Source organism: Bos taurus, chromosome 10, assembly GCF_002263795.3.
Source record: "Bos taurus isolate L1 Dominette 01449 registration number 42190680 breed Hereford chromosome 10, ARS-UCD2.0, whole genome shotgun sequence".
Lineage (NCBI taxonomy): Eukaryota > Metazoa > Chordata > Mammalia > Artiodactyla > Bovidae > Bos > Bos taurus.
This window is the reverse complement of record NC_037337.1, coordinates 46,721,360-46,745,972: the sequence shown is the minus strand read 5'-3', so window position 1 is coordinate 46,745,972 and position 24,613 is coordinate 46,721,360. Positions and strand designations below refer to the sequence as shown.

At 41.1% G+C, this 24,613-nt stretch overlaps 1 protein-coding gene across 6 annotated transcripts in view; it reads left to right on the top strand.

The window, feature by feature from the left end:
- APH1B (aph-1 homolog B, gamma-secretase subunit) overlaps nt 1–24,613 on the top strand; it is a 117,077-nt gene that overhangs the window by 26,263 nt on the left and 66,201 nt on the right. For 4 of the 6 annotated variants that reach the window (XR_009496046.1, XR_009496047.1, XR_009496045.1 and 1 more), the window contains exons 5-6: nt 4,699–4,826; nt 14,281–14,475. Coding sequence is in view for 3 of the 6 variants with exons in the window: in XM_010809264.4 (XP_010807566.1) it covers nt 4,699–4,826; nt 14,281–14,448 (296 nt within the window). In the remaining 3 variants the exon portion in view is untranslated. Of the gene's footprint in view, nt 1–4,698; nt 4,827–14,280; nt 17,735–24,613 lie in introns of those variants that run through there. The other 2 variants (XM_059890455.1, NM_001191403.1) reach the window with 2 other exon arrangements.

Here is a 24,613-nt window from a genome sequence, read left to right as displayed (position 1 = left end):
TAGGTATTGTGTTAATAAAACATAGTAAACTGAAAAAAATGGGCTTGTTTTCTGAAAAGGAAGTTCCTTGGGACTGTGTTTTATCCTCTGGGATAGCCCTGTTGCCTGGCCATGTGCTTAGTCGCTCAGTCATGTCTGACTCTTTGCGACCCCATGGACTGTAGCCCTCCAAGCTCTTCTGTTGATGGAATTCTCCAAGCAGGAATACTGGAGTGGGTTGCCATTCCTTCCTCCAGGGGGTCTTCCCAACCCAGGGATCGAACCCAGGTGTCCTGCATTGCAGGCAGATTCTTTACCATCTGAGTCACCAGGGAAGCCTGGCCCGTAGTAGGTGCTAATAAATCTTTGTATGGATTAATAAAAGAGAAGGGAAGAAAGTAAATGTAAGAGTAATACTCCAGTGTTAGATGAAGAAGAAATCCACAGGAGTGAAGGAGTGCATATTTAAAGTGTTTTATTTACTTATTTATTTTTGGCTGTGCTGGGTCTTTGTTGCTGTGCTCGGGCTTTCTCTAGTTGCAGCAAACGGGGGCGAACGGGGGCTGCTCTTCCTGTGGTGCTCAGGCTTCTCATTCTGGTGGCCACTCTCGTTTTGGAGCACAGGCTTTCGAGTGCACAGACTTCAGTAGCGGCAGCCCATGGACGTAGTTGCTCCACAGCATGTGGAATCTTCCTGGACCAGGGATCAAACCCATGTCCCCTGCGTTGGTTCTTTACCATTGGACCACCAAGACACTCTGAGAATACATTTTAAAACATAGTCAGGTACCCAGGAAGCTTGGGTACATGTGATAATTGCTTGCTGCTTTGCTTCACTTTCCAACGTGTTAGTGCAACTCACTAAATTGAAGGTCCTGGCTTATATTCATCTTTGAATCTAGACAACATAGCACATAGTAATCGTCATTTATTGAAAAACTACGGTTTGCAAAGCACTGTTCTTCCCTACACAACAGCCAGGGGCATAATTTGCATTTTGGAAATAAAGGACACAAGCTCGGAGGAGTTGGATCGCTCGCCCGAAGGCACACTGCGGGGCCAGGATCCCAGCTGAGGGCTGTGCGGCCCTAGAGCCATAGGCATCGTCCCCAGGCAGACTCTCTAGGCGCTCAGTAACTGTGTGTGGAGTGCAAAAACAGAGGAGGCATCAGGATGACGTCATTAAGGGGATGGCATTGAGCTAGGTGTTAAATAGAAGTAAGATTTAAGTGGGATGAAAAGGGCAGGGTGGTGGCGAGGGGTAGAGGATTCAGGCGAAAGGGACAGCCAATTAAAAAAATGAGAACATAGAGGCACAGAGAGAGTATATGTAGGACTTCTGGTTTCCTACCAAGTAGGATGTGTTTGAAGATGAGTAGAGGATAGTAGTTTGGGTCTAGGTTGCAGAGGGCCTTGGATGCTAACCTGAGATGCTTGGACTTTACTTTAGAGACAGAGTCAGTCCGTCAGAGAGAATTTTTATCAGGAAAGAGCCTTGCATGCAGAAATACTCACCTAGAATTTGGAAGAAAGTTCAAGGCTAGTGATTCCTTGAGAATGCTTGTCTGAAACAGAGTAATGCTCTTTTGGATGAGAATGAACTAAAAAGTCCATAAGTAAGAGCATTTTCGAGGTATCTGAACTCTCAGACTTGACCATAGGAAGATGATTGGCTGGTTTCAATATTCGTGGTAATGTGTAGAGGAGAGGGCAAATAGAGCTGTCAAACAAAAGATAAAGCAGGAGGCTGCAAATAAGAGTGTTCTGGAGTCTTAAGAATTACTAGTTGGAAGACCCAGATTTGTAGTCTTACAAGAATGGGTAGTCTTGAAAGAAAGTTCCACGGAAGAAATAGAGTCGGGCCTAATAAGACAAAAGGCTATGAGGTTGTTAAAAGTTGAGTGGTAAGAACTGTGATGGACATAAGTTAGAAAATATTTGTCCTTAAGGAATCACATGTTGTTTTAGGGTAGTGGTCCATTAAGTGGGTAGACTCTCGTGAGTTATTCTAGGGTAAGGGTTTAAGAAGTGTCTTGAGTTTCTGGCAGGTTTATGACTTCATCAGGTAAAAATATCAGATTCCATCTCAGCTAAGCTATGCCTAAGTCACACTTCCTTAATGGCCTCCTGGCTCTATTTAGAGAGTTCTATTAGCAACACTGACTCCATTTTGATCTTCCTTTCACATAGCTGATGAACAGATGACACATTAGTGGTGTCATTACTTTCTCTTGACACTTGATTGACATGTAGGCTTTAGAAAAGCCTTAGAGTATGAACGTCTGTGTCTGTGAATCACAGTTTCTACTCTGGTCTTTTCTGACATAAAATGAACTACTGGGTGCTTTCAGTTGTCTCAACTCTATACACTGTCACACAGCCAGGCATCTATATCTTCAGGGAAACTGCCCTTTCAAGGATCATCAGTGGGATTAAAATAAATCACTTTAGTTTAGTCTGCTATTGTTCCAAAGTTGTTTTTTTTTTTTCTATCCCCCTTCTCCTGTAAAGTATTTCTCATTATTTGCTGAAACACTCTCACTAGATGTAACAAATTGCTTTCCTCCAACCTCAACAGTTATGTCTCTGTGATAATTTGCCTTTTGACTTCGTATAACTGAAATATGGGCATTTTCTCACAATGTGCTTTTCCCCCACTCAACATTATTTTCTTGAGACCATTATAGAACATGTAAGTATTCCACTGTGTGAATACACCACAGTTTATTCATTCTGGTTTATTCATCCTGATTATTCATTCTGGTTTATTCATTCATCCCCACGTTGAAGCTTTCAGAGTATCCGGAACTTGCTTTCTCTCTTTTTGGCCATACCTCATGGCTTGTGAAATTTAGTTCTCCAACAAGGGATCGAACCCCATCCCTTGGCAGTGAGAACACAGAGTCCTAACCACTAGATGGCCAAGGAGTTCCTGAAACTTGCTCATTTTAAGTAAAAAATCTCCAGGATGCAGGACACACACATACATGCGTGCACACACACAGTATTCCATAGAAAAACCTGTGTGTACTGATCGGATTCAGTTTCCATTGCTTAAGAAGAATCTTAGATGATTATTGCAATTTCTAATATTTTTATTCTCCCACTGGCCTTAAAAAAAGATCCAAGAAGAAATTCCACTTTAATGAGAAGACTTGTTTAAATCAAAGACACTTGTTTTTTTTTGTTTGTTTGTTTGTTTTCCTCTTAACATTTTTATCCTTAAACTTTTTCCCTCTATGGACTCGCACTTTTTTTTTTAACTAGAATTTCTTTTTTATTTTATTTTATTTTTAAACTTTACAATATTGTATTCGTTTTGCCAAATATCAAAATGAATCCACCACAGGTATACCTGTGTTCCCCATCCTGAACCCTCCTCCCTCCTCTCTCCCCATACCCTCCCTCTGGGTCGTCCCAGTGCACCAGCCCCAAGCATCCAGTATCGTGCATCGAACCTGGACTGGCGACTCGTTTCATACATGATATTATATATGTTTCAATGCTATTCTCCCAAATCTCCCCACCCTCTCCCTCTCCCACAGAGTCCATAAGACTGATCTATACATCGGTGTCTCTTTTGCTGTCTCGTACACAGGGTTATTGTTACCATCTTTCTAAATTCCATATATATGCGTTAGTATACTGTATTGGTGTTTTTCTTTCTGGCTTACTTCACTCTGTATAATAGGTTCCAGTTTCATCCATCTCATTAGAACTGATTCAAATGTATTCTTTTTAATGGCTGAGTAATACTCCACAGTGTATATGTACCACAGCTTTCTTACCCATTCATCTGCTGATGGGCATCTAGGTTGCTTCCATGTCCTGGCTATTATAAACAGTGCTGCAATGAACATTGGGGTACACGTGTCTGTTTCCCTTCTGCTTTCCTCGGTGTGTATGCCCAGCAGTGGGATTGCTGGATCATAAGGGAGTTCTATTTCCAGTTTTTTAAGGAATCTCCACACTTCTCCATAGTGGCTGTACTAGTTTGCATTCCCACCAACAGTGTAAGAGGGTTCCCTTTTCTCCACACCCTCTCCAGCATTTATTGCTTGTAGACTTATGGATTGCAGCCATTCTGACTGGTGTGAAATGGTACCTCATAGTGGTTTTGATTTGCATTTCTCTGATAATGAGTGATGTTGAGCATCTTTTCATGTGTTTGTTAGCCGTCTGTATCAAAGACACTTGTTTTAATTTAGAAAAGTTTCTTGGGGGCCTCACTGGTGGTCCAGTGGTAGACAGCCTCTGAGCATCCAGTGCAGAGGCCTGGATTCAATCCCTGATCAGGGAGCTAAGATCCCACACATCTTGTTGTGTGGCCAAAAGAAAAAAAATTTCTTGATTAGTGGGAAAAAAAAAAAAAAAGCTTCTTGATTAGTACAGAAGGCCAACTTGGAAAAGCTGAGTATATATCAGAGTAATTTTATTTTGTTCCTAAGAGAAACTCCTTGAAAGCCAGATCCAGGTTGACTGTTTGTTTGACCGGTTCACATTCTAGGTGAGAAGCTGCTGCAGAGCTGGCCCCTGGTTCAGAAATGTTGCTTTCAGAATTACTGTTCACGTGAATGTTGTGTCAGGGTCCTCTGTCACTTGTGGGTGAACCCTCACACTAGTGCGGGGCACCCCAAGAGCCTGCGTCCAAGGGCGTGTTCAGTGGACTTTGGGGTCTGCTGACCTGAGACTGGGCACTAATGCTTGCCTGTCTTCCAGCTTTCATGACACTGGTGATCACGCTGCTGCACGTGTTCTGGGGCATCGTGTTTTTCGATGGCTGTGAGAAGAAGAAGTGGTATACCCTTCTTGTAGTTCTTCTCTCCCATCTGCTGGTGTCAGCCCTGGTGAGTATTGCAAATCTGCTCAAACTGGGTTTTGGAGCTTTAAGTCCACACATCTGAAGTGATAGATTCCACTCTAAGTGAAATACACTCTCGTGGGATAATGAGGAAATTCAGAAAAAGTCATTTAAAACAATGAGTGAATGATAGATTAAATCATCCAAGTCTTACTATAGAAAGATAACTATTAATTTGTTGGTTGATCTCATAAACTATTTCTTTTTGGTAGTTGTCTTCTTTTAATTAAGTTAGTCAAACCTGAAATAGTCTTACATTATGCTTATGTTATGGAACACATTTTAAGCAATTTCTACATTATTATGGATCCTTTTAATATTTACATTTTAATAGCTTTTAATATCATTACATAAAATTATAGTTTGCTTAACTGATCATTTGTTTTTCTACTTTTGGTTATTAGAAAGCTGTTTTGAATTGAACATCATTGTATATGAAACTTTTTCAATATGTTGTTCAGATTCTAATGAATGGAGTTAGGAAGTCAAATGGAACACTGTATAGCACAGGGAACTATATCCAATCTCCTGGGACAAACCATAATGAAAGAGAATATTTTAAAAATGTATATATGTGTATAAACTGAGTCACTTTGCTGTACAGCAGAAATTAGCACAAATCAACTATTCAGTTTTTTTTAATGTCAAAAATAAATAAATAAAATAAAAACCTGTCTGCAGCTTGAGGGAAAAAAAAGACTTCAGACAAACTCAAAAGACAATTTAAGGATTTCCTTGGTGGTACAGTGGATATGACGGAGAGGGCGGTGGCACCCCACTCCAGTACTCTTGCCTGGAAAATCCCACAGAGCCTGCTGGGCTGCAGCCCATGGGGTGGCTAAGAGTCGGACACGACTGAGTGACTTCACTTTCACTTTTCACTTTCATGCATTGGAGAAGGAAATGGCAACCCACTCCAGTGTTCTTGCCTGGAGAATCCCAGGGATGGCGGAGCCTGGTGGGCTATATATATGTATAAGACAGTGGGCCATCTATGCGGTCACACAGAGTCGGACATGACTGAAGCAACTTAGCAGCAGCAACAGTGGATACGAACCTGTCTGCCAATGCAGGGGACACAGGTTCGATCTCTGGTCTGGAAAGATTCTGCATGCCAAGAGCAACTAAAGCCTGTGCACAATTACTGAGCCCTGCTGTAGGGCCTGCAAGCCACAACTACTGAAGCCCTCGTACCTAGAACCCTTGCTCTGCAACAAGAGAAGCCACCACAGTGAGAAACCTGTGCACCGCCACGAATAGTAGTCCCTGATCTTCACAACTAGAGAAAGCTCGAGTGCAGTAATGAAGACCTAGTACCATCACAAATAAATAAATTAATTAATTTTTAAAGAGATAATTTAATCTGTGTTAGAAAGCATTATATACAAGAACTCACTTTCTAGATTTTTAATAAAATTTTATCCAAAAAAAATTTAATATGTCACTTTCGTGCAAATTAGAAAAAGGATTTTCTTCCTCAAAATACTTTACTTTTGGGAAGAACTATAACTATGCTAATTTTGTTAGGACAAGACAGTTCATCGCTGTCGCCCAGAAAAATGGCATAATAAATATTAAAATCGGAAACTTTCTTGATGGTCCAGTAATTAAGACTTTGACTTCCAATGCACGGGATGCCAGTTCAATCTCTGATCCTCTGATCGGGAGTTAAGATCCCACATGGCTGGAGGCCAAAAAACCAAAATATATAAAAGGAACAATATTGTAACAAATTCAATAAAAACCTCAAAAATGGTCCACATCAAAAAAAGCTTTTAATATTAAAATCTAAAAAAAAAAAATATATATATATATATATATATATTAAAGCCCTTGAGGCAGATTGCTAAAATTCTCTCCAAAAGGGTTGTACTATTGTTAATCATTCTGGTTAATATCAAGAGTGCCTGGGACTTCCCTGGCTGTCCAGTGGTTAAGACTCCAAGTTTCCAATGCAGGGGGCTCAGGTTTGACCCCTGGTTAGGGAACTAAGATCCCACCCACATGCCACATGGCCAAAAAAATGTGAAACCCCCTCCCAAAGAGTACCCATCTTAATCCCTCCTCACTGGTATTAAAATGCCAGTTTTCAAAAGAAAGTTGAAAAGGATACTTGACTAGGTGTATTTTTAAAACACTGTTTAATGCTTTGGTCTGATTTTAATCATAACTTGTCATATACTTAGAATGATCCCAGCCATTGCCTCGTCTAGACCGTCATCATTTCTCACCTAAAGTATTCAAAAGTTCCTTCTGATGGTGTCCTGCTTCATGTTTCTTTCCTCTCCATCCATTTAGAGTTCATATCAAGTTTTCTTATACTGGACTCTGCTCTCTCACCCATCTAAAGAACAGTCTTCTTGCCTTCCCTACCTAAAACATTTCAGTCATACTAAAGTTACCCTTAATATGATGGCAGCTGCTGCTGCTGCTAAGTCGCCTCAGTTGTGTCTGACTCTGTGCGACCCCACAGACGGCAGCCCACCAGGCCCCTCCATCTCTGGGATTCTCCAGGCAAGAATACTGGTGTGGGTTGCCATTTCCTTCTCCAATGCATGCATGCATGCTAAGTCGCCTCAGTTGTGTCTGACTCTGTGCGACCCCATAGATGGCAGCCCACCAGGCTCCTCTGTCCATGGGATTCTCTAGGCAAGAATACTGGAGTGGGTTGCCATGTCCTTCTCCAATGATGACAACTATGTAAAGTCAAATCTTCATGGAAAAATAATTGGAGAGAGAATGCATTAAAGTATTAACAGTTTTCATCTCTGGATGGGTTCTTTTATTCTTTATGATTTTCAACATGTTCCAAAGTTTCTACTGTATATACTTTAATAGTCAGAAAGGAAATAGCAAGAAAAAGCCAATGTCCTTCTTATGGATCCAGTCCACCATTCATTCATTCAGCAAATAGTGCCTTCTGTATTACAGACACTGTTCTAGATGAGCAAAACAATTTACAGAAAAAAAAAAAAAAAAACTGTGCCTTTACCATCTAGTGGATAGAGAGACAATAAGCAATAGACATAATAAAACGAAATATGTTAGAAATTGATTGGTGCTGTGAGAAAAAAGGGAAAGTAGAGTGGGTTCAAAGGGCTCAAGGGACCTCCCTGGTGGTCCAGTGGGGAAGACTCTTTGCTCCCATTGTAGGGGACTTGGATTCGATTCCTGGTCAGAGAACTAGATCTCACATCATACAACTAAGACCCAGTACAGCCAAAATAAGTAATTTAAAAAAAAAGATTCTAGATTGTAGGGGCTGGGGATGTTGAATTTTCAAACTAGGTAGTTCAAAGTCAGCTTCATTGTGAATGTGACATTTAAGCAAAGAAGTGAAGTTGGTGATGTGGCTGTCTGGAGAAGGAACATGACAGACTGAACAGCTAGTGGCAAAGTCCTAAGACTAACATGCTTGGCACGTTTATGGAAGCGAGAGTGGCCAGAACCATGAGCCAGGGGAAGTTAGTAGGAGATACTGTCACAGATTTGAAATTGGGGATGGAAGTCATGGTTGGAAATGGGAACCATATCTAGATAATGCAAGGCTTGGGCTTTTAGCCTTAGTGAAATGGATTCATTGTAGCGTGTTGGATACAGGGACTTGATTTGAATCATGTTTTAAAAGGCTCACTTTGACTGCTGTTTTCAGAGTAGACTGTAACAGGGGAAGAAATTAAATCATCAAGAGAAGGATGGGGACACCTTGGGTGAGATAGCAATGGAGACAATGAGAAATGTTCAGATTCAGGACATGTTTCTGATAGTAGAGCTAACAGCTGTTTCCTGACAGACTGGATAACGCTAGGGAGAGAAAGAGGAGCCAAGGACATCTTCAAAATTTTGAGCCTGGGCAACTCAAAGGATGGAGTTGCCATCAGCTGGGATGGAGAAGCTTGTGAGGGAGAGCAGGAGTCCTCTTTGGTCCTGGTACCTTGGAGGTGCCTGTTAGACATCCAAGGTGGGTATCTGGATGAAAAAGTCTGGAGTTTGGGAGAGAAATCCAAGCTTAAAAAGGTCATTACCGGGAGTGAGTCTAAGCAGACGAGAGAAGAGGCCAGAGGACTAAGCCCTGGGGCATTTCAACCTTGAGGCTGGGGCAAGAGCAGAACCCAGCTGCGGAGACTGAGAAGGAGCAACTTAGTGATGTAGGAAGAGAACCAGGAGTCAGGTGTCCTGAAGCTAAGTGTATTAAGGAAGAGAGAGTGATGGGTTGTAGCAGAGGCCAGTGGAATAAAACCCAGACCTCTTCGTTTGACATAAGCCTGTTACTGAATCTTACTGGTGCTAAACTTAGCTCTTGCTGCTCCCCATAGTTCATATCATACACTCTATCTGAACTGACCCATTGTGGCTCACAGGTTGTTTATGGCTGTAATATCTGCAGTGATGGGTCTCCCCCCTAACCTAGGTCAGCTTAGAAAACTGTTCATTTCATGTGAGGCCTTCCTGGAAAAGGTGCACATTTCTGAAAGCACTATCCTAGCCCCTTTTTATAGCTGTGTTATAACCCTTCTCCCTGGCCAGCATTATTTTATTTGATACAGCTTTTACATCTACGTCTCCAATTAGGGTTTGATCATCAAGGATGGGATCTTGTCAATCTTTGTATCCTGAATCCCTGGCACATAGGAGATGGCCAGTAACTATTGTTGAATATTGAAAAGTTTATATTATTCTCTCTGATGATTGAAAAGAACCCAGAAAATTTGAAAGATTACATACCAAAATGTTAACAATAGTTGTCTCTGAATGACAGATTTCAGAAAAAGTTTTAAGTTTTATGAATACAGCACATGTACAGTAAAGTATATGAATCAAAAGTGTACATCTTTTTTTTTTTTTTTCTAATCTTTGGGCTTCACTGAGCAGCATGTGGGATCTTATTTCCCCAACCATGGATCAAACCCACGCCCCCTGCATTGGAAGCGCAGAGTCTTAACCACTAGACTACCCAAGTCCAGTGTGTGCATCTTGATGAATTTTCCCAGTGTGAACACACCAATGTCACTCAAACCCAAATGAAAGCTAAAACATCTGCTGCCATGAGCTTCCTGGTGCTACTTCACTGCTCCCCACCCCCCACACCCCTCCAGGGATAACCACGGTCCTGACTTCTGACTCGATAGCTTGCCCTGCCTTTTGGTATTTATTAAACAGAACAGTACAGTGTTTGCTCTTGTGTCTGACTCCTTTCACTCAATCTTTGCTTGGGAAATTAATTAGTTTATAGCTCTTGATTGCTGTTTCTTTGCAGAATAGTGTTCTACGGTATGATTGTACCATCATTTATCCATTCCACAACAGAGAGGCATTTATGCTGTCTCCAGGTTTTAACCATTGTGAACAGTACTGCTTTGAGCATTCTAGTGTGTATCTCTTGGTAAAAATGTATGCACATTTCTTCTGGATGTATACCTGGGGTAGAATTCCTTGTCATGTGGTGTACATATGTCGATTGTTCATACCACTCACTTTTTCAGAGAGGTTGTATCAACTTACACTCCACCATTGATTTATGAGTTGTATTTTCTCCACCTCTTCATCAGCACTTAGGATTGCATTCTTTATTGTCACCCTTATCTAGCACTGGATGTGTAGTGGTGTCCCATTTTGGTTTTCATTTTTATTTTCGTGATGGTGAATGAAGTTGAGCGTGTCTTCCTATGTTTATCAGCCATTTGGATAATTCTCTTGGGATGTGCCTGTTCACATCTTTTACCCATCATTCTACTGGTCGTCTGTCTTTTTTTTTTTTTTTAGGTTCTTTTTTGGTATTCTCTAAAAGAGGCTTTTATTAGATATGCCTGTCTACTCACTTCAGTCATGTCCAACTCTTTGTGACCCCATGGACTGTAGGCTGCCAGGCTCCTCTGTCCATGGGATTCTCCAGGCAAGAACAGTGGAATGGGTTGCCATTTCCTTCTCTGTTATTAGATATATGCATTATAAATAACTTCTCCTACAGTGTGGTTTGTCTTTACATTCTCTTAATGTTGAATGTTGTGTAAAATTAGCCTATCTGAATTTCAAGTTTTAAAATTTGTTTTACTCATTTGTACATTTTAATTTTCTACAATAATCACGTATTGTTTCTGTAATTGTTTAAAAGAGATAATTTTATTAAAGAAACAAGCTAAAAGATGGAAAGTAGCTTCAGTTCAGTTCAGTCGCTCAGTCGTGTCTGACTCTCTGTGACCCCATGAATCGCAGCACGCCAGGCCTCCCTGTCCATCACCAACTCCCAGAGTTCACTCAAACTCACGTCCATTGAGTCGGTGATGCCATCCAGCCATCTCATCCTCTGTCGTCTCCTTTTCCTCCTGCCCCCAATCCCTCCCAGCATCAGAGTCTTTTCCAATAAGTCAACTCTTTGCATGAGGTGGCCAAAGTAGCTTAGCACCCTACAAAGTGTGTTAAAACCCAGCAGATTTGAGGAATAGAATTATCCTTAAGAATCTGAAGGAGAACCTGAAGGGCTCAGTGCCTGCCATGCCCACACATGCTTCCTGAGAAAAGCGCTCTTTGTGCACAAGGTGCTGTCTGCAGAATCAGCCCTGTGACCCTGGCCAGAGCAGGTAGGAAGGTTTCGGGGGTTTCGCGCAAGAGAATGTGCAGGCAGAGCGAGGGTGAGGATGCTGAGGTGCTGGGGAGCACTCCCCCGAAACCTCGCTGGGCAGAGGTGTGTGGTGACAAACTGACCCAATCAGAGCCTCTTCTTTCTTAAAAAGAACCCATTTCTCCACCTTATCCTGGTCGAGCAGAGAAAGTATTCCTTCTCCTGTCAAAGGCCAGCCCCTTGTTTGAGCTCCAGACCTAATTCTTTGCGACCTCACTCCTTCTGTCCTCCATCACCAGCCTTACCGTCTCTTCACCGGCACATAGACGTGTCTGGGTTTGGGGCTTGCTTTTGTTTTATTTGGCCGCACCAGGTCTTTGCTGTAGCATGTGGAATCTAGTTCCCTGACCAGTGGTCGAAGCCAGGCCCCCTGCTTTGGGAGTGCAGAGTCTTAGCCACTGGGAGCCACCAGTAAAGTCCCTAGATGTATCTTAAATAAAACTCTTCATTATTGCCAGTTCTTTCTAGCCGTGACTTGTTTTCCCTAGTCTGCATCACAGCGAAATTTCTGTCATGTTCCTAGTAGGCATTCTGGCTTCTGTCCAACCACTCTTCTAAGACTGCATGTTTCAAGATCAAAAAGGACCTCCATCACTCCATATCTAAAGGATGCTGGGTTTTTTGTTTTTTTTTTTTCTCCATCTCATCAGCCTTTAGGAGGAGTTGGCCGCCCCCTCTTTGTAACATTTCCTCTTTTGGCTTCTGCATCGCGCTGTCCTGGTTCCCTCTCACCCCACTCCTTGCTCTTCTCAGATGCCTGGCTAACTCTTTTTCAGTATGAGTCAAGCCAGTGGGGTGGTGTTGGTGCTTTTATTTGCTCCTGCAATACTGAACAGCACAAATACTTTATAATTGTTCTCAGGACTGGAGTTTGACTTCGCTTTTCCCTTCTCTCTACAGGAACTCTGTGGGTAATCGCATTCATAGCCGTGGCTTTAAGCCCGTTTATGAACTGTGCTTCTGTATTTCTCTTTTTAGCCCAGGCCTCTCCTCAGAGCCTCATACTCATAAACCTAACTGCTTACCTGACATCTGTTTGTTTGTTTGTTTGTTTTTGACCATTCATTACAGCATTTGGGATCTTAGTTCCCCAACCAGGGATTGAACCTGTGCCTCTGTATTGAAAGTATGGACTCTTAACCACTGGACCACCAGGGAAGTCCCCTGACACCCGCTTTTTGAAATCTCAGAGCCAGCCCACTCTTATTATGTCCTCTTTGGACTTGGTTCCCACCTATCACTCCTAGCTTAGTCTTTGCCCAAGTTTTTTAAACTCGGTCTTCCTCAAGTCTTGCCTAGCTCATTACTATCGCTATTTCCTTAAAGCCAGAACCATGGAAGTCACCCCTGGGCTCTCTGTTTCTCACATTGCATCCATCAGCGAGTCAAGTCCTGTCACCCACTCCCTCCATCTCTACCACCACCACCCTGGACTAAGCCACTATCCTGTACTCCACTCATTCGGTGAGGAGTCGTCTTAACTGTTCTCCCTGCTTTCACCATTGCCTCCTCGAATGCATTCTCTGCAGTTTAAAAATCTAAAATTGTTCAGCTCCTTGACCTAACATCCTTCTGCACCCCTTCATTGTTCTGAGGGTAAAATTCACACTTAGCACCGACATGCCTATCTGGCCCCTGCCTTCCTCTCCTATCTCTGTGCTTTCTCTCCATACTTACACATCATTTATAGTGATTCTCAGATCCTCAGCTGCACCAAACTCTTTGCCCTGCTTGGGTTCCCTCCCTTAGTCTAAACCAGGCTGGCTTACACCTCCTCTTCTAAGTCTCAGAGTAAATGCCGTTTTCTCAACGCCTTCCTTGTCCACCTTGAGTGGATCACTTTGTTCTTAACCTTTACTAGCACCGTCTCAGTTGTAGTTATTCTGTCCTGGCATTTATCACAATGTGTAAGTATTTATTTTTTTTATTATTTATTACTTTGGCTGCACTGGGTCTTCATTGCAGTGTGCAGGCTCTCTAGTTGTGGCGTGTAGGCTTAGTTGTCTCCCGGCGTGTGAGATCTTAGTTCCCTGATCAGTGATCGAACCCATGTCCTCTGCATTAGAAGGCAGATTTTAACCACTGGGCCACCAAGGATGTCCTGTGATTAGTTACTTGTTTCTTCACTCATTGCCTGTCTCCCTTACTGCCATAAGCTCTGTTAGGATAGGCTCTGTGGTCTTCACTGGTACCTTGTGGGACCTCATCAGTGGTTTTTAAATGAACTTTTGGAACCCTCAGCAGTTGTGCAGCTGAAAAAGAGATGCTGTTCCCTCTTGTTCCCTTGATTAGAGAGGGTGGCTCAGATGGTAAAGAATCCACCTGCAATGCAGGAGACCCAGGGTCGGAAAGGTCCCTGGAGAAGGGATGACAGTCCACTCCAGTATTGTTGTCTGGAAAATTCCATGGACAGAGGAGCCTGGCAGGCTGTAGTCCATGGGGTCACAAAGAGTTGGACACAGCTGAGCCACTAACACTTTCACTTTCAACACAGACTTGTCTTAAGTTTCTCAATTCTCAGAGCTAGTTAACAGAAAAATGATTATAAACTGGACCCTGGTTATATAACATCTGTTTTCTATTGGGTATTTCATTAGGTCTGGCTTCTGATTACCTTCTAGGGTTGCCCTTTGAATACAGCAAAGCACAGGTTTATGGGCTAGTGTCTGCTGACCAGGTTAATTCCTGTGTGTCTGTGGGCCCATGACATACATCAGATGTTTGGTGAAACACACCTCCACTATTGAAAGTATTTCATATTTTCCATTATCTTAGGTTATTCCACATATTTAATAAGGTTGCTTTTATTTTCCCTCTGCAGACCTTAATCAGTCCTCATTACGGATTAAATCTGGTGTTGGCATATATCATCATGGTGCTCATGGGCGTCTGGGCCTTCTTTGTTTCTGGAGGCAGCTGCCGAAGCCTGAAACTCTGCCTGCTCTGCCAAGACAAGGACTTCCTCCTCTTCAACCAGCGTGCCAGATAACCTCCGAGAACCAGCACTTCTCAAACAGTAAGCTGCCTCATTAGAGGAAGCACAACTGTGCCTTTTTCTAAACATCCCTTTTCCTGGTGGAATTTAGAAGAAACCAAACTATTTAGACACGATTCGGCTTTCATGCAACATCTTTCTGAAAGGGATACATCTCTGGTGCAGCCGGCGCATGTTAGAACTTCCTGGGGAAACAAAGAATACTGATCTCTGGGCTGAGCACTTGGTAATTCTTTAAAGCTTTCTAGATGACACTGATGCACAGCCAGGCTGAGAACCATTGCTGCCCAAATAGGAACTTCCTGAGAACACTGTAGGTGAATAAAAATCAGGTGTTTTGCTGTCTCTTAACTCAGCCTGCACTGAGCGAGTATCTGAATATAAATCCTGGTTAGCCTGTGTCTTTCGAGTTCTGAAGTCACAGAAGGCTAAAGGGCTATCATCTCTATGAACTGTTTTCATGTACTTCACTGGTACCCTGTTTTATGAGAACGTGGAGGCTGTGCTTCAAATACAATAATACATTGCACTGACACTATGATCATTTAGCCAAAGTAAGCTATGACGAATAGACTGTATTTTTCTCTACTGTTTCCAATCTCGATTTTGCTTTTTTGAAGCATCACATTGTTTTAGAGCATAGGTTCCATTTCTTTAACTAAAACCCAATTTCCAACTTCCTGGGAAGATGATATAAAACCAAGAATTTTGTGCAACTTCTGTAGGTCCTGGGCTTAAGGCTCTTCATGGGCTCTGCCCCGGGGCAGTGTTTACCAGCTGAGTGCTCACTGCTGGACTAGTTGACCTGAAGTCGTTTGTTCTATCTCTGAGCAGCTCTGCAGGTTGCTGAGTGATGTACCCTGGGACAGGCTTCACTGGAGCTGGCAGAAGTTTACTAAAAGCAGGAGGAGAGCAAGCCAGTAGAGCAGTGTTGACCCTTCTAATTTGCTCCTGTGATACTAACTGGCACATTCCCCCCAAATAGTGTAGTGGAAAATTAGGAATATGTCTTAAATTTGCCAAATTCATGCTTTTAACATAGTCCATGTACTCTTTAGATCTTGTAAATGTCTCTGGATTATTGTTGGCAGATAGGGCATTCCCTTTATAGGTGTATCTAAGATGTTTGTTCAGCTTCCAAACGACTCTTTTTTGGTTTCCTCTATAAAGAGGAATTGTGCCTTTACTAAGCTAGAAGTTGTTCCCTTTTGATGACTTTTAGGGAGCTGTTGGTATGAAATGGAAATTCCGTACACATTAAAGAGAGAACCTCAGTGAATCCCATATGTGCAATAGAACAGCCAAAAGAAATAGAAGCAGGAAATGAAAGGGTTCACCAGTGAGGTGACAGATGGGAGAATTTGACAAGAATTTAACAGATATGTTTAAAATGGAAATGCAGCCAGTATTTTGGGGTAGTCACACATCATTCTAAGAACCAGAACCTTACACGTGAACTAGATCTTTATCAGTGAAATCCCCTCTTATGTTTAAATTATTTGAATTTTTCAATCTGGGGATTCAGGAGCAGTAGGATTTCTGGCAAAACTATAAACAGTTTCGTAAGCAATTATAGTTATTCCCCTAAAGTGTATTTCAGCACTGACACCATTGTTTTTGCTGGGGTTTGCAATTTTCCACATTTATACAAGATTTTCTTTAGACTAGGTGAGTTATGGAAGAGTCAAGGACATAGAGACTGAATAGTGAAATCTGCTGTGCAGAATTGAAGGGAATTATATACCCATTGAACTGGGCTTCATTCCTATTGGAACATGGTGTTCTTTGATGAACAGAATAAGAAAAAGATACAGTTGGTTATGACGGTTGATTTACAAATCTCTTGAATGGATAACCTGGTAAAATATTTGCTGATCTTTAAAGTGTATAAATATCTGAGAATATTGATATTACTCATACTTGAGCTCTGAGGATGTCTTCTGTGCATTAATAGTTCAATATTAAGAATCTGGGATATTGTGAAATCTCATTTATAAATGCATCTCAGGCAGGAAGAAAATTTTCTTTGATGGTCAGACTGTCTTTTTAATTCAGGAAATTATTTAGTAATTATTTAGTAATCCATGCTTACCTATGAATAAAGGAACTTGGTAGCTCCTTATTTCTCTTGTGAGTGTTGCCATAGTCAGCTTAGGCACAGTTATTGCAAATAGCCTTGCTCTGCCTGATGCCAAGGAAGCCCAGAGGGAGAGCAGCCTTCCTCTGTTGTATGTATATATTGAGATGTGCTTTCTTTTTATCTTTTCTCTTTTTTTGCATTTGTTACCTCTAAGGAACTTTCTGAGCCCTAATAGTGTTTGGAGAGGAGGCGATGGTGGTAATCTTGTATGTTCTCCTCCACACGGAGCTTTCTCAGTTTGGAGGGAAGTGAGGCTGTAGTTAAAGTTGACCATGGAATGTGAATGTTGTTGCAGCACTTGACTCTGTTGCCGTGTGAATCATTGAGATCGCTTATGGTTCTCTAATAATTTTTTTTTCTTAACTCATTTGAGTTAGTGGTTGTAACTGGAGACGTTTTGTTACCCTTGATCGTGGCCTGTGTGACTGGCAATAGAATAGTAGCAGCCTCTTTGCAAACCTTAGTGAAAACATGGCTGAAAGGAATGAATGGTATCTGCAGATTGTATAGAAGATGGCTTTTGTTCCCAACGTTAGTATTTTTCTTCTCAAGCACATTTCATTTTTTCCTGGGAGTGGCAGTTACGGGTCAAAAATGCTAGGTATTCTTATTGCATAGAGTTGGTGCAGGACAAGCAGTCATGATGGAAGTGTCTTCTTACCTGATCCTCTTCGCTGGCCTCACACTAGCCCTAAGACATGGATTAATGGTCAGAGTGGGCCTGAGGGCTCCAGAGAAGCCAGAATGGCAGCTTGTCTCAGGTGTCAGCAGCCGGCTTCTTGGGAAGAACTCCTTGAGAGTGTCAGCTTTTTGCTGACTTCGTTTTCCTAAGGCCCAACCATTCCCAACTCCAGGTAGACGGCTGTCACAACAAAAAAGTTTCAGAGTTCTTCTCTTAGAGCACTTTGTATATGATTGCAGTGTTTACATTTCTGATTTAATATAAGACTTTGCTTCATCCCATTAACTTTTAGTGTTTAGAGGGCTGGGCACTGTCTCTGTGTTCTATATGTATCATTTTATATAAGTTATACTGTTATGTTGTATGTACTTGCAGTATCAGACCTTACTTCAGTACACAATGCAATAGACTCTTTCCAGACTTGTATTTTTCAGTAAACAATAAAAAGATTGTCACGACTTGTTTCTCATGTTTCCTCTTCTTTGGAATAGTGTATCCTTCAGTGTCTGTTACTACAATTTTTGCCTCTTATAAAATTTGATTGTATGTTGTTTGTAACTGGTCAACTCTGAGATTCTTTTCAAAGACAAATCTTTGTTTTCTGATTTAAAATTCAAAAGGCTGATTTCATTTCTGTTTGTTCAAAAGCAGTTTGGTGCAGGCAAATTCCTTGAGGTGTCATAAACCTAGTGGAGGAGAATTCTCGAAGGTCCTGAATGCCCTTGAAAAAATCTCCCAAGTAATTGTGAGATAGTAAATTTATAAACCATCATGGAATCCTGGCTAAAGATGGCAGTTGGTTGACCAGGATAGTATAATTTAGTTTCTCCTAGTGACCCTGAGCAGCCTGTAGAGTCATTTTTGTTTTTCCTTCCCTTGGTGTGGAGTCAGTGTGGCTAAAGGGCTGGGCTTGGCCTCCACCATCAAACAGGTTACACAGAGAGTTGTTAGGGCCTGAAATTCGATACCCTGTGATGCGGGTTTAAAATGAGGCTGCTCCACATTTACGTTAACTGTGTTATTCGGTGAAGTATCCTCAGGAACCAAGGATTCTGGTCTAACTTCCCTGGTGGTCCAGTGGTTAAGAATCTGCCTTCCAGTGGAGGAGATGCAGGTTTGATCCCTGGTCAGGGAACTAAGATCCCACATGCTGTGGGGCTACTAAGCCTGCCTGCTGCAATTACTGAGCCTGAGCACTGCAACTAGAGAAGCCCGCGCACCACCTGGAAGTGCCTGTGCCTCGCATCAAAAGAGCCTGTGCCCCAGAAGGAAAGCTCGCACATGCCGCAGTGAAGATCTCAAGTGCCGTAACTGACACCCGACGCAGCCAGATAAATACATAAATAATTTAAAAAATAGTAACAAAACCATAACTTGTAAGACAAAAGGTAGGCTTTCCTCAGATGACAGCCCAGATTCATGTACAATTTCTCTGTTCCTTCTGCACTGGAATTCTGGCTCTAGTTTAATTATTATTTGTTTGATATTTAGTTGGAACAGGGATTTCCCTGTGACCAGCCTCAACACATAAGAAACCTCCCATGGAAAGACCTACGTATTTTACCTTTGCCTCATTGAAAATGCTGAGTGAAGGACCCACTCCAGGCTTATGGTCTCAGCCTCCATAGAAGAATTGGGGATTTGACACATTCTAAAGGGATGACAGTAGATTATGAGCCCTGGCTTTAATATTCAGTAATTAGTAGGTGGTGCTTGTTGCTTAAGTGTGGGTCACTGTAAATCCTGTTTCTGCTGCTGCTGCTAAGTCGCTCAGTCATGTCCGACTCTGTGCGACCCCATAGACAGCAGCCCACCAGGCTCCCCTGTCCCTGGGATTCTCCAGGCAAGAATACTGGAGTGGGTTGCCATTGCCTTTCTACCTAATAGTAAATCTATACATATTTTCTGTGCTTGAGCAAAATTAGAGATGGAATCTGCAGTGTTTAATCAAGGCTCACCATGCACAGAACATTGTATCAGATACTTTATTGTGTGGGTGTGTGTAAGAGAGAGACTTTAAAAGGGTAGAAAAGAACAAGATGGTGAGGATCATTGTTTTTAGAGAATATATAAGGCAGCTACAAAACGCACTACAAACTAGGAAATGATATCGAATAGCTTGAATACATAAGATGATACTTAAAGTTTTAGACATGAAGAAGGGTACCTGGGTCATGGATGTATATCAGAGGAAAAGGTGGGACTGTGGGCTGAGCTCTGGGTGCACTCCAGTTGACAGGTAGAGGTGGGGTGATCACTGAGGAAAGAAGAAAAACCAGGAGGGCATGGTGGCCTGGGAGCTAGGGGGATGTATGTCAAATGCTGCTGAGGAATGACTAACATGAGAATTCTAACTAACAATAAGAATTGATCTTTGCATATGGACAGATGAAATTTTCTGGTGACTTTGATAAAAGTAGTTTCGGTGTAGGGGTGAATACCTAAATGGAGTGAATTATAGAGATTGGGAGATAAGGAAGTAGCCACAGCATGTAGAGTACAGATAACCATATAATTATAATAGGGGAATTGGATGATAGCCCGAGAAGGATGTGGGAGCAGGAGAGGGCATTCTTCTGTTTTTTTTTTTTTTTTTTTCTTTTTTCTCTATAATATTGTACTGTAACAGCATGTTTGTAAGAAGATGGGGATGATTCAGTGGAAAGGGAAAAATTGATGTAGTAGAGGAGATAATTGCCAAAGTAGAGTCTCTGAAGAGAGAATGCAATGTGATCTTTTCAGCATTAAATGTTATATTAGATCAGTTAAAATATTTAAAAATAAAAACTTAAACTTTTACTTTAGAAAACTTTTACTTTTACAGAGGAAGGACTTCCCTGGCAGTCCAGTGGTTAAGTCTCTGCACTTCCAATGCAGGGAGTGTGGGTTTGATCATTGGTCAGGGAACTAAGATCCCACATGTGAGAGGCCAAAAAAAGTTTTTAGAGACAGGGGAGCAAACTAAAGCTAAAATAAGCAGAAGAAAGGAAATTAGAAGAGAAGAGCATACAAGAATAGCGTAAGTCAGATAGCAGAAAAACAGTGGAGAAATCAATAAAATGAAAATCTTTGAGAAAATCAATACAGTTGGTAAAACTATGTCCAGATTGATAAGGAGAAAAGAGAAGGTACAAAATATGAATATCAGTAATAAGTGAAGATATCACCACAGCATCTACATTATTAAATAAAAAGGGAATATTATGAAGAACTTAAAGGTGATAAATTAAAATTTTAAGTGAAGTAGACAAATTCCATTTTAATAAAGCTCACTCAAGGGACTTCCCTGGTGGTCCAGTGGTTGGGAATCCACCTTCCAGTACAGGGGGCTTGGGTTTGATCCCTGGTTGGGGAACTAAGATCCCATGTGCCTCAGGGTGTCTAAGCCTGCCTCCCTCAACTACTGAGCCTGCGTACTCTCGAGGCCATGCTCTGAAACTAGAGAAAGTCCTCGTGCCTCAAGGAAGAGCTTGTGCATCCAAAATTTAAAGAAAAAAATTTTTTAATTAATTAAAAACTTACTCAAGAAGGACTAGAAAATCTGGATATCCCTATATCTCTATAGACTGTGTTTTTTCTTACCTCTTAATGTGCCTTGTAATTATTGATTGCAAGCTAGACATATGGATTGGGTAATGGTAACTGAAGTAAATAGGCCTTTGATATAAGTTTCGCGTCGGTCTGAGCAAGAGTTGGGCAGTGTTTAGTGTGTGCTGCAGTGCTGAGACCAGAGGCTTTCGGCCCTTCCAGTGCCCCTGCTTTTGTCTCCCCTCTTGACCTGGGCTCTCCCACGTGCTCCTTCTCAAAGTCCATGTCTTGCAGATCTTTGAACTGTAACCCACTGTTTTTGTATTGGAGCCCTGTTGGTTGATAGTAAGGTTGATGTGGAAGAGGAGATGTCCTACAATCTTAAGACTAAATCTTAAGATTTAGTTTTTTGGTGAGCCTACATCCCTTAACCTTCTCTAATGAAGGTGAGAAAAATACTGATTTTCACTTTTAGAGTTTTATTACTCTAAGTGTGGGAGTGACAGCTTTCAAGCTCTTTATGTATTGGAGCTGACCAGAAATGCCCTATGTGTATTAAAGACTCTGAATTTCCAGTTTACATAAAGAAATTCCTAAAAGGCTTCACTGAAGAATTCTACCAAAAAAGTTATGTTATAAAGCTGTTGTTGTCAAAACATTATAGTATTGGCATAAAAAACAGACACATAAAACCATAGAACTTCTAGAAGAAAACAAAGGCAGTACTCTGGTATCAGTTTTAGTAATATTTTCTTTGAATATGTCTCAGGGAAAACAAGCAAAAATAAATGGGACTATATCAAACTGAAAAGCTTTTTGCACAGCAGAAGAAACTGTCATCAAAATGAAAAGGCCACTTACTGAATGGGAGAAGATATTTGCAAATAATATGTCTGATAAAGGGTTAATAATACAAAATATATAAGGAACTCATAAAACTCAACATTAAAAAAAAAAAAGAAAACCCGCAAACAGTCCAATTAAACAACCAGAGGATCTGAAAAGACATTTTTCCAGAGAAGAAATTTAGTTGGCCAACAGGCTCGTGAAAAGGTGCTCCACATCACTAATCATCAGGGGGTGCAAATCAAAACTACACTGAGATATCACCTCACACCTGTCAGCTGGTATTATCAGAAAGGCTGCAAATAACAAGTGACGGCAAGGATGCAGTGAAAAGGCAAGCCTCTGGACTGCTGATGAGAATGTAAGTTGATTTAGTCACTATGGAAAACAGTATGGAGGTTCTTCAGAAAATTAAAAATAGGACTACTGTATGATCCAGCAGTTCCACCTGTTGGTATTTATCCAAAGAAAACAAAAACACTAATTAAAAAAAATACATGCACCCTGTGTTCATTGCAGCATTTATAATAGCCAAGATACGGGAGCAGTCCAAGTGTGCCTATTGATAGGTGAATGGGTAAAGAAGACGTGCTATATGTATTTATATGAAGTGGAAGTCGCCCAGTCGTGTCCGACTCTTTGCACCCCATGGACTTATATAGTCCATGGAATTCTCCAGGCCAGAATACTGGAGTGGGTAGCCTTTCCCTTTTCCAGGGGACCCTCCCAACTGGGAATCGAACCCAGGTCTCCAGCATTGCAGGCGGATTCTTCATGAGCTGAGCCACAAGGGAAGCCCCATATATTTATGTGTGTGTGTGTGTGTGTGTGTGTGTGTGTGTATAAAATATGGAATATTACTCAGCCATAAAAAGAATGAAATCTTGCCATTTTCAACAACATGAGGGTATTAAACTTTGTGAAATGTCAGCAAGGAAAGACAAATACTGTATGATTTCACTTTTATGTGAAATTTTAAAAACAAAACAAACAGTTATCGATACAGAGAACAAAACAAGTGGTTACTAGAGGAAGGGGTGGGGAGAGAAAAGAAATAGGTGAGGGAGATTTAAGAGGGACAAGCTTCCAGTTGCAAAATAAATGAGTCATGGGTGTGAAACGTACAGTGTGAGAAATACAGTCAATAACTGTAGTACCTTTGTATGCTGACACTTTGTAACTAGATTTATTGTGGTGGTAATTTTGAATTATACCGAAATACCAAATCACTACATTATGTAACATAAGAACTAGCATAGTGTTATAGGTCAGTTATACTTGATAATAAACAAACAATAATAAACAAACATACAAACAAATGGAAAAAGATCAAATATATGGTTATGAGGAGTGGAGAGTATGGGAAGGGGGAAATTGAATAAAGCAGTCATAAACTACTATGACTTTCAGTTATAAGTTAAATAACTACTAGGGATATGATGCACAACATGATAAATAACATTGGTGATGGTGGTCCTTTAGTTGCTAAGTCATGTGTGACTCTTGTGATGTCATGGACTGTAGCCCTCCAGGTTCCTCTGTCTATGGAGTTTTCCAGGCAAGAGTTCTGGAGTGGGTTGCCATTTCCTTCTCCAATAATTAACGTTCCTATACATTATATGTGAAGGTTAAGAGAGCAAATCCTAAGAGTTCTCATCACACACAATTTTTTTTTCAGTTTCTTTAATTTTGTATCTGTATGAGATAATAGATGTTCATTAAACATATTGTGATAATCATTTTCATGATGTATGTAAGTCATGTCGTTATGCCATATACCTTATGTTTATACAGTGCTATATGTCAATCTCAATAAAATAAAGAACTGTTGAGGATAAGGTTGGAACAGCTTGTTGTCAGCAAACAAACCAGTACAATCCTTTTGGGTGGTAATTTAGCAATATTTATAAAATATTGATAAGATTTTGAGATGTGTTTTTAAATTGTTTAGTTGAGTTTATTGTCTTTAAAAAATTGTATTGGAAAATAATTGCTTTACAATACTGTGCTGGTTTCTGCCACACACCAATAAGAATTAGCCACAGGTATACATTTGTCCCCTCCTCCTTGCACCTCTCTCCCATCCCCATCCCACCCCTATAGGTTGTCACAGAGCACCGGGCCGAGCTCCCTGTGTCACACAGCAAAGTCCCACTGGTTGGCTGCTTTCCATACGCTGGTGTGTGTTTCCATGCTACTGTCTTCATTTGTCCTCCCCTCTCCTTCCCCGACCATGTTCACAGATCTGTTCTCTATGTCTGCATCTCCATTGCTGCCCTTCAAATAGTTTTATCAGTACCATCTTTCTAGAGTCCATGAGATGTGCATTTTTTGAGCCAGCAATTCCTTTTCTAGGAATTGATCCTCCAGAAATATATCCAGGAACATAAGCATCTTGTAATAGTCTTGTAACTGTAAAGAATTTGTAATGTCTGTCTGTCAATAGAGCTTTGCCTCCAATTGCAGAACACTTTTCAGCCATTTAAAAAGAATGAGGATATTTGGAATATGCTAGAAAACAAAAAGCAAGGTATAAACCATTTTTCCATTTAGTATTTTAATATGCCAGACATTATGCTAGATACCAAGAATACAATAGTTAAAGCAGGTGAGATCTGTTTATTAAATATTTGAAAATGAATGTTTAACACACAAACAAATTAATTGTGGAAAGATAAAATTAAATTTTTGGTGGAAATTTCCTGGTGGTTCAGTGCTTAGAACTCCGTGCTCTCACTCCTGAGGACGTGAGTTCCATCCCTGGCTGGGGAACTAAGATCCCACAAACCACATGGAATGGAAAAAAAAAAAAAAGTTAGCTATGACTATTTCGAGAGTTAAGATTATGGGGGACTTTTTGGCTTTATACATAATTAGGGGATTTCCCTGGAGGTTCAGTGGTTAAGACTTTGCCTTCCAATGCAGAGGGAACAGGTGTGATCCCTGATCAAATTAAGATCCCC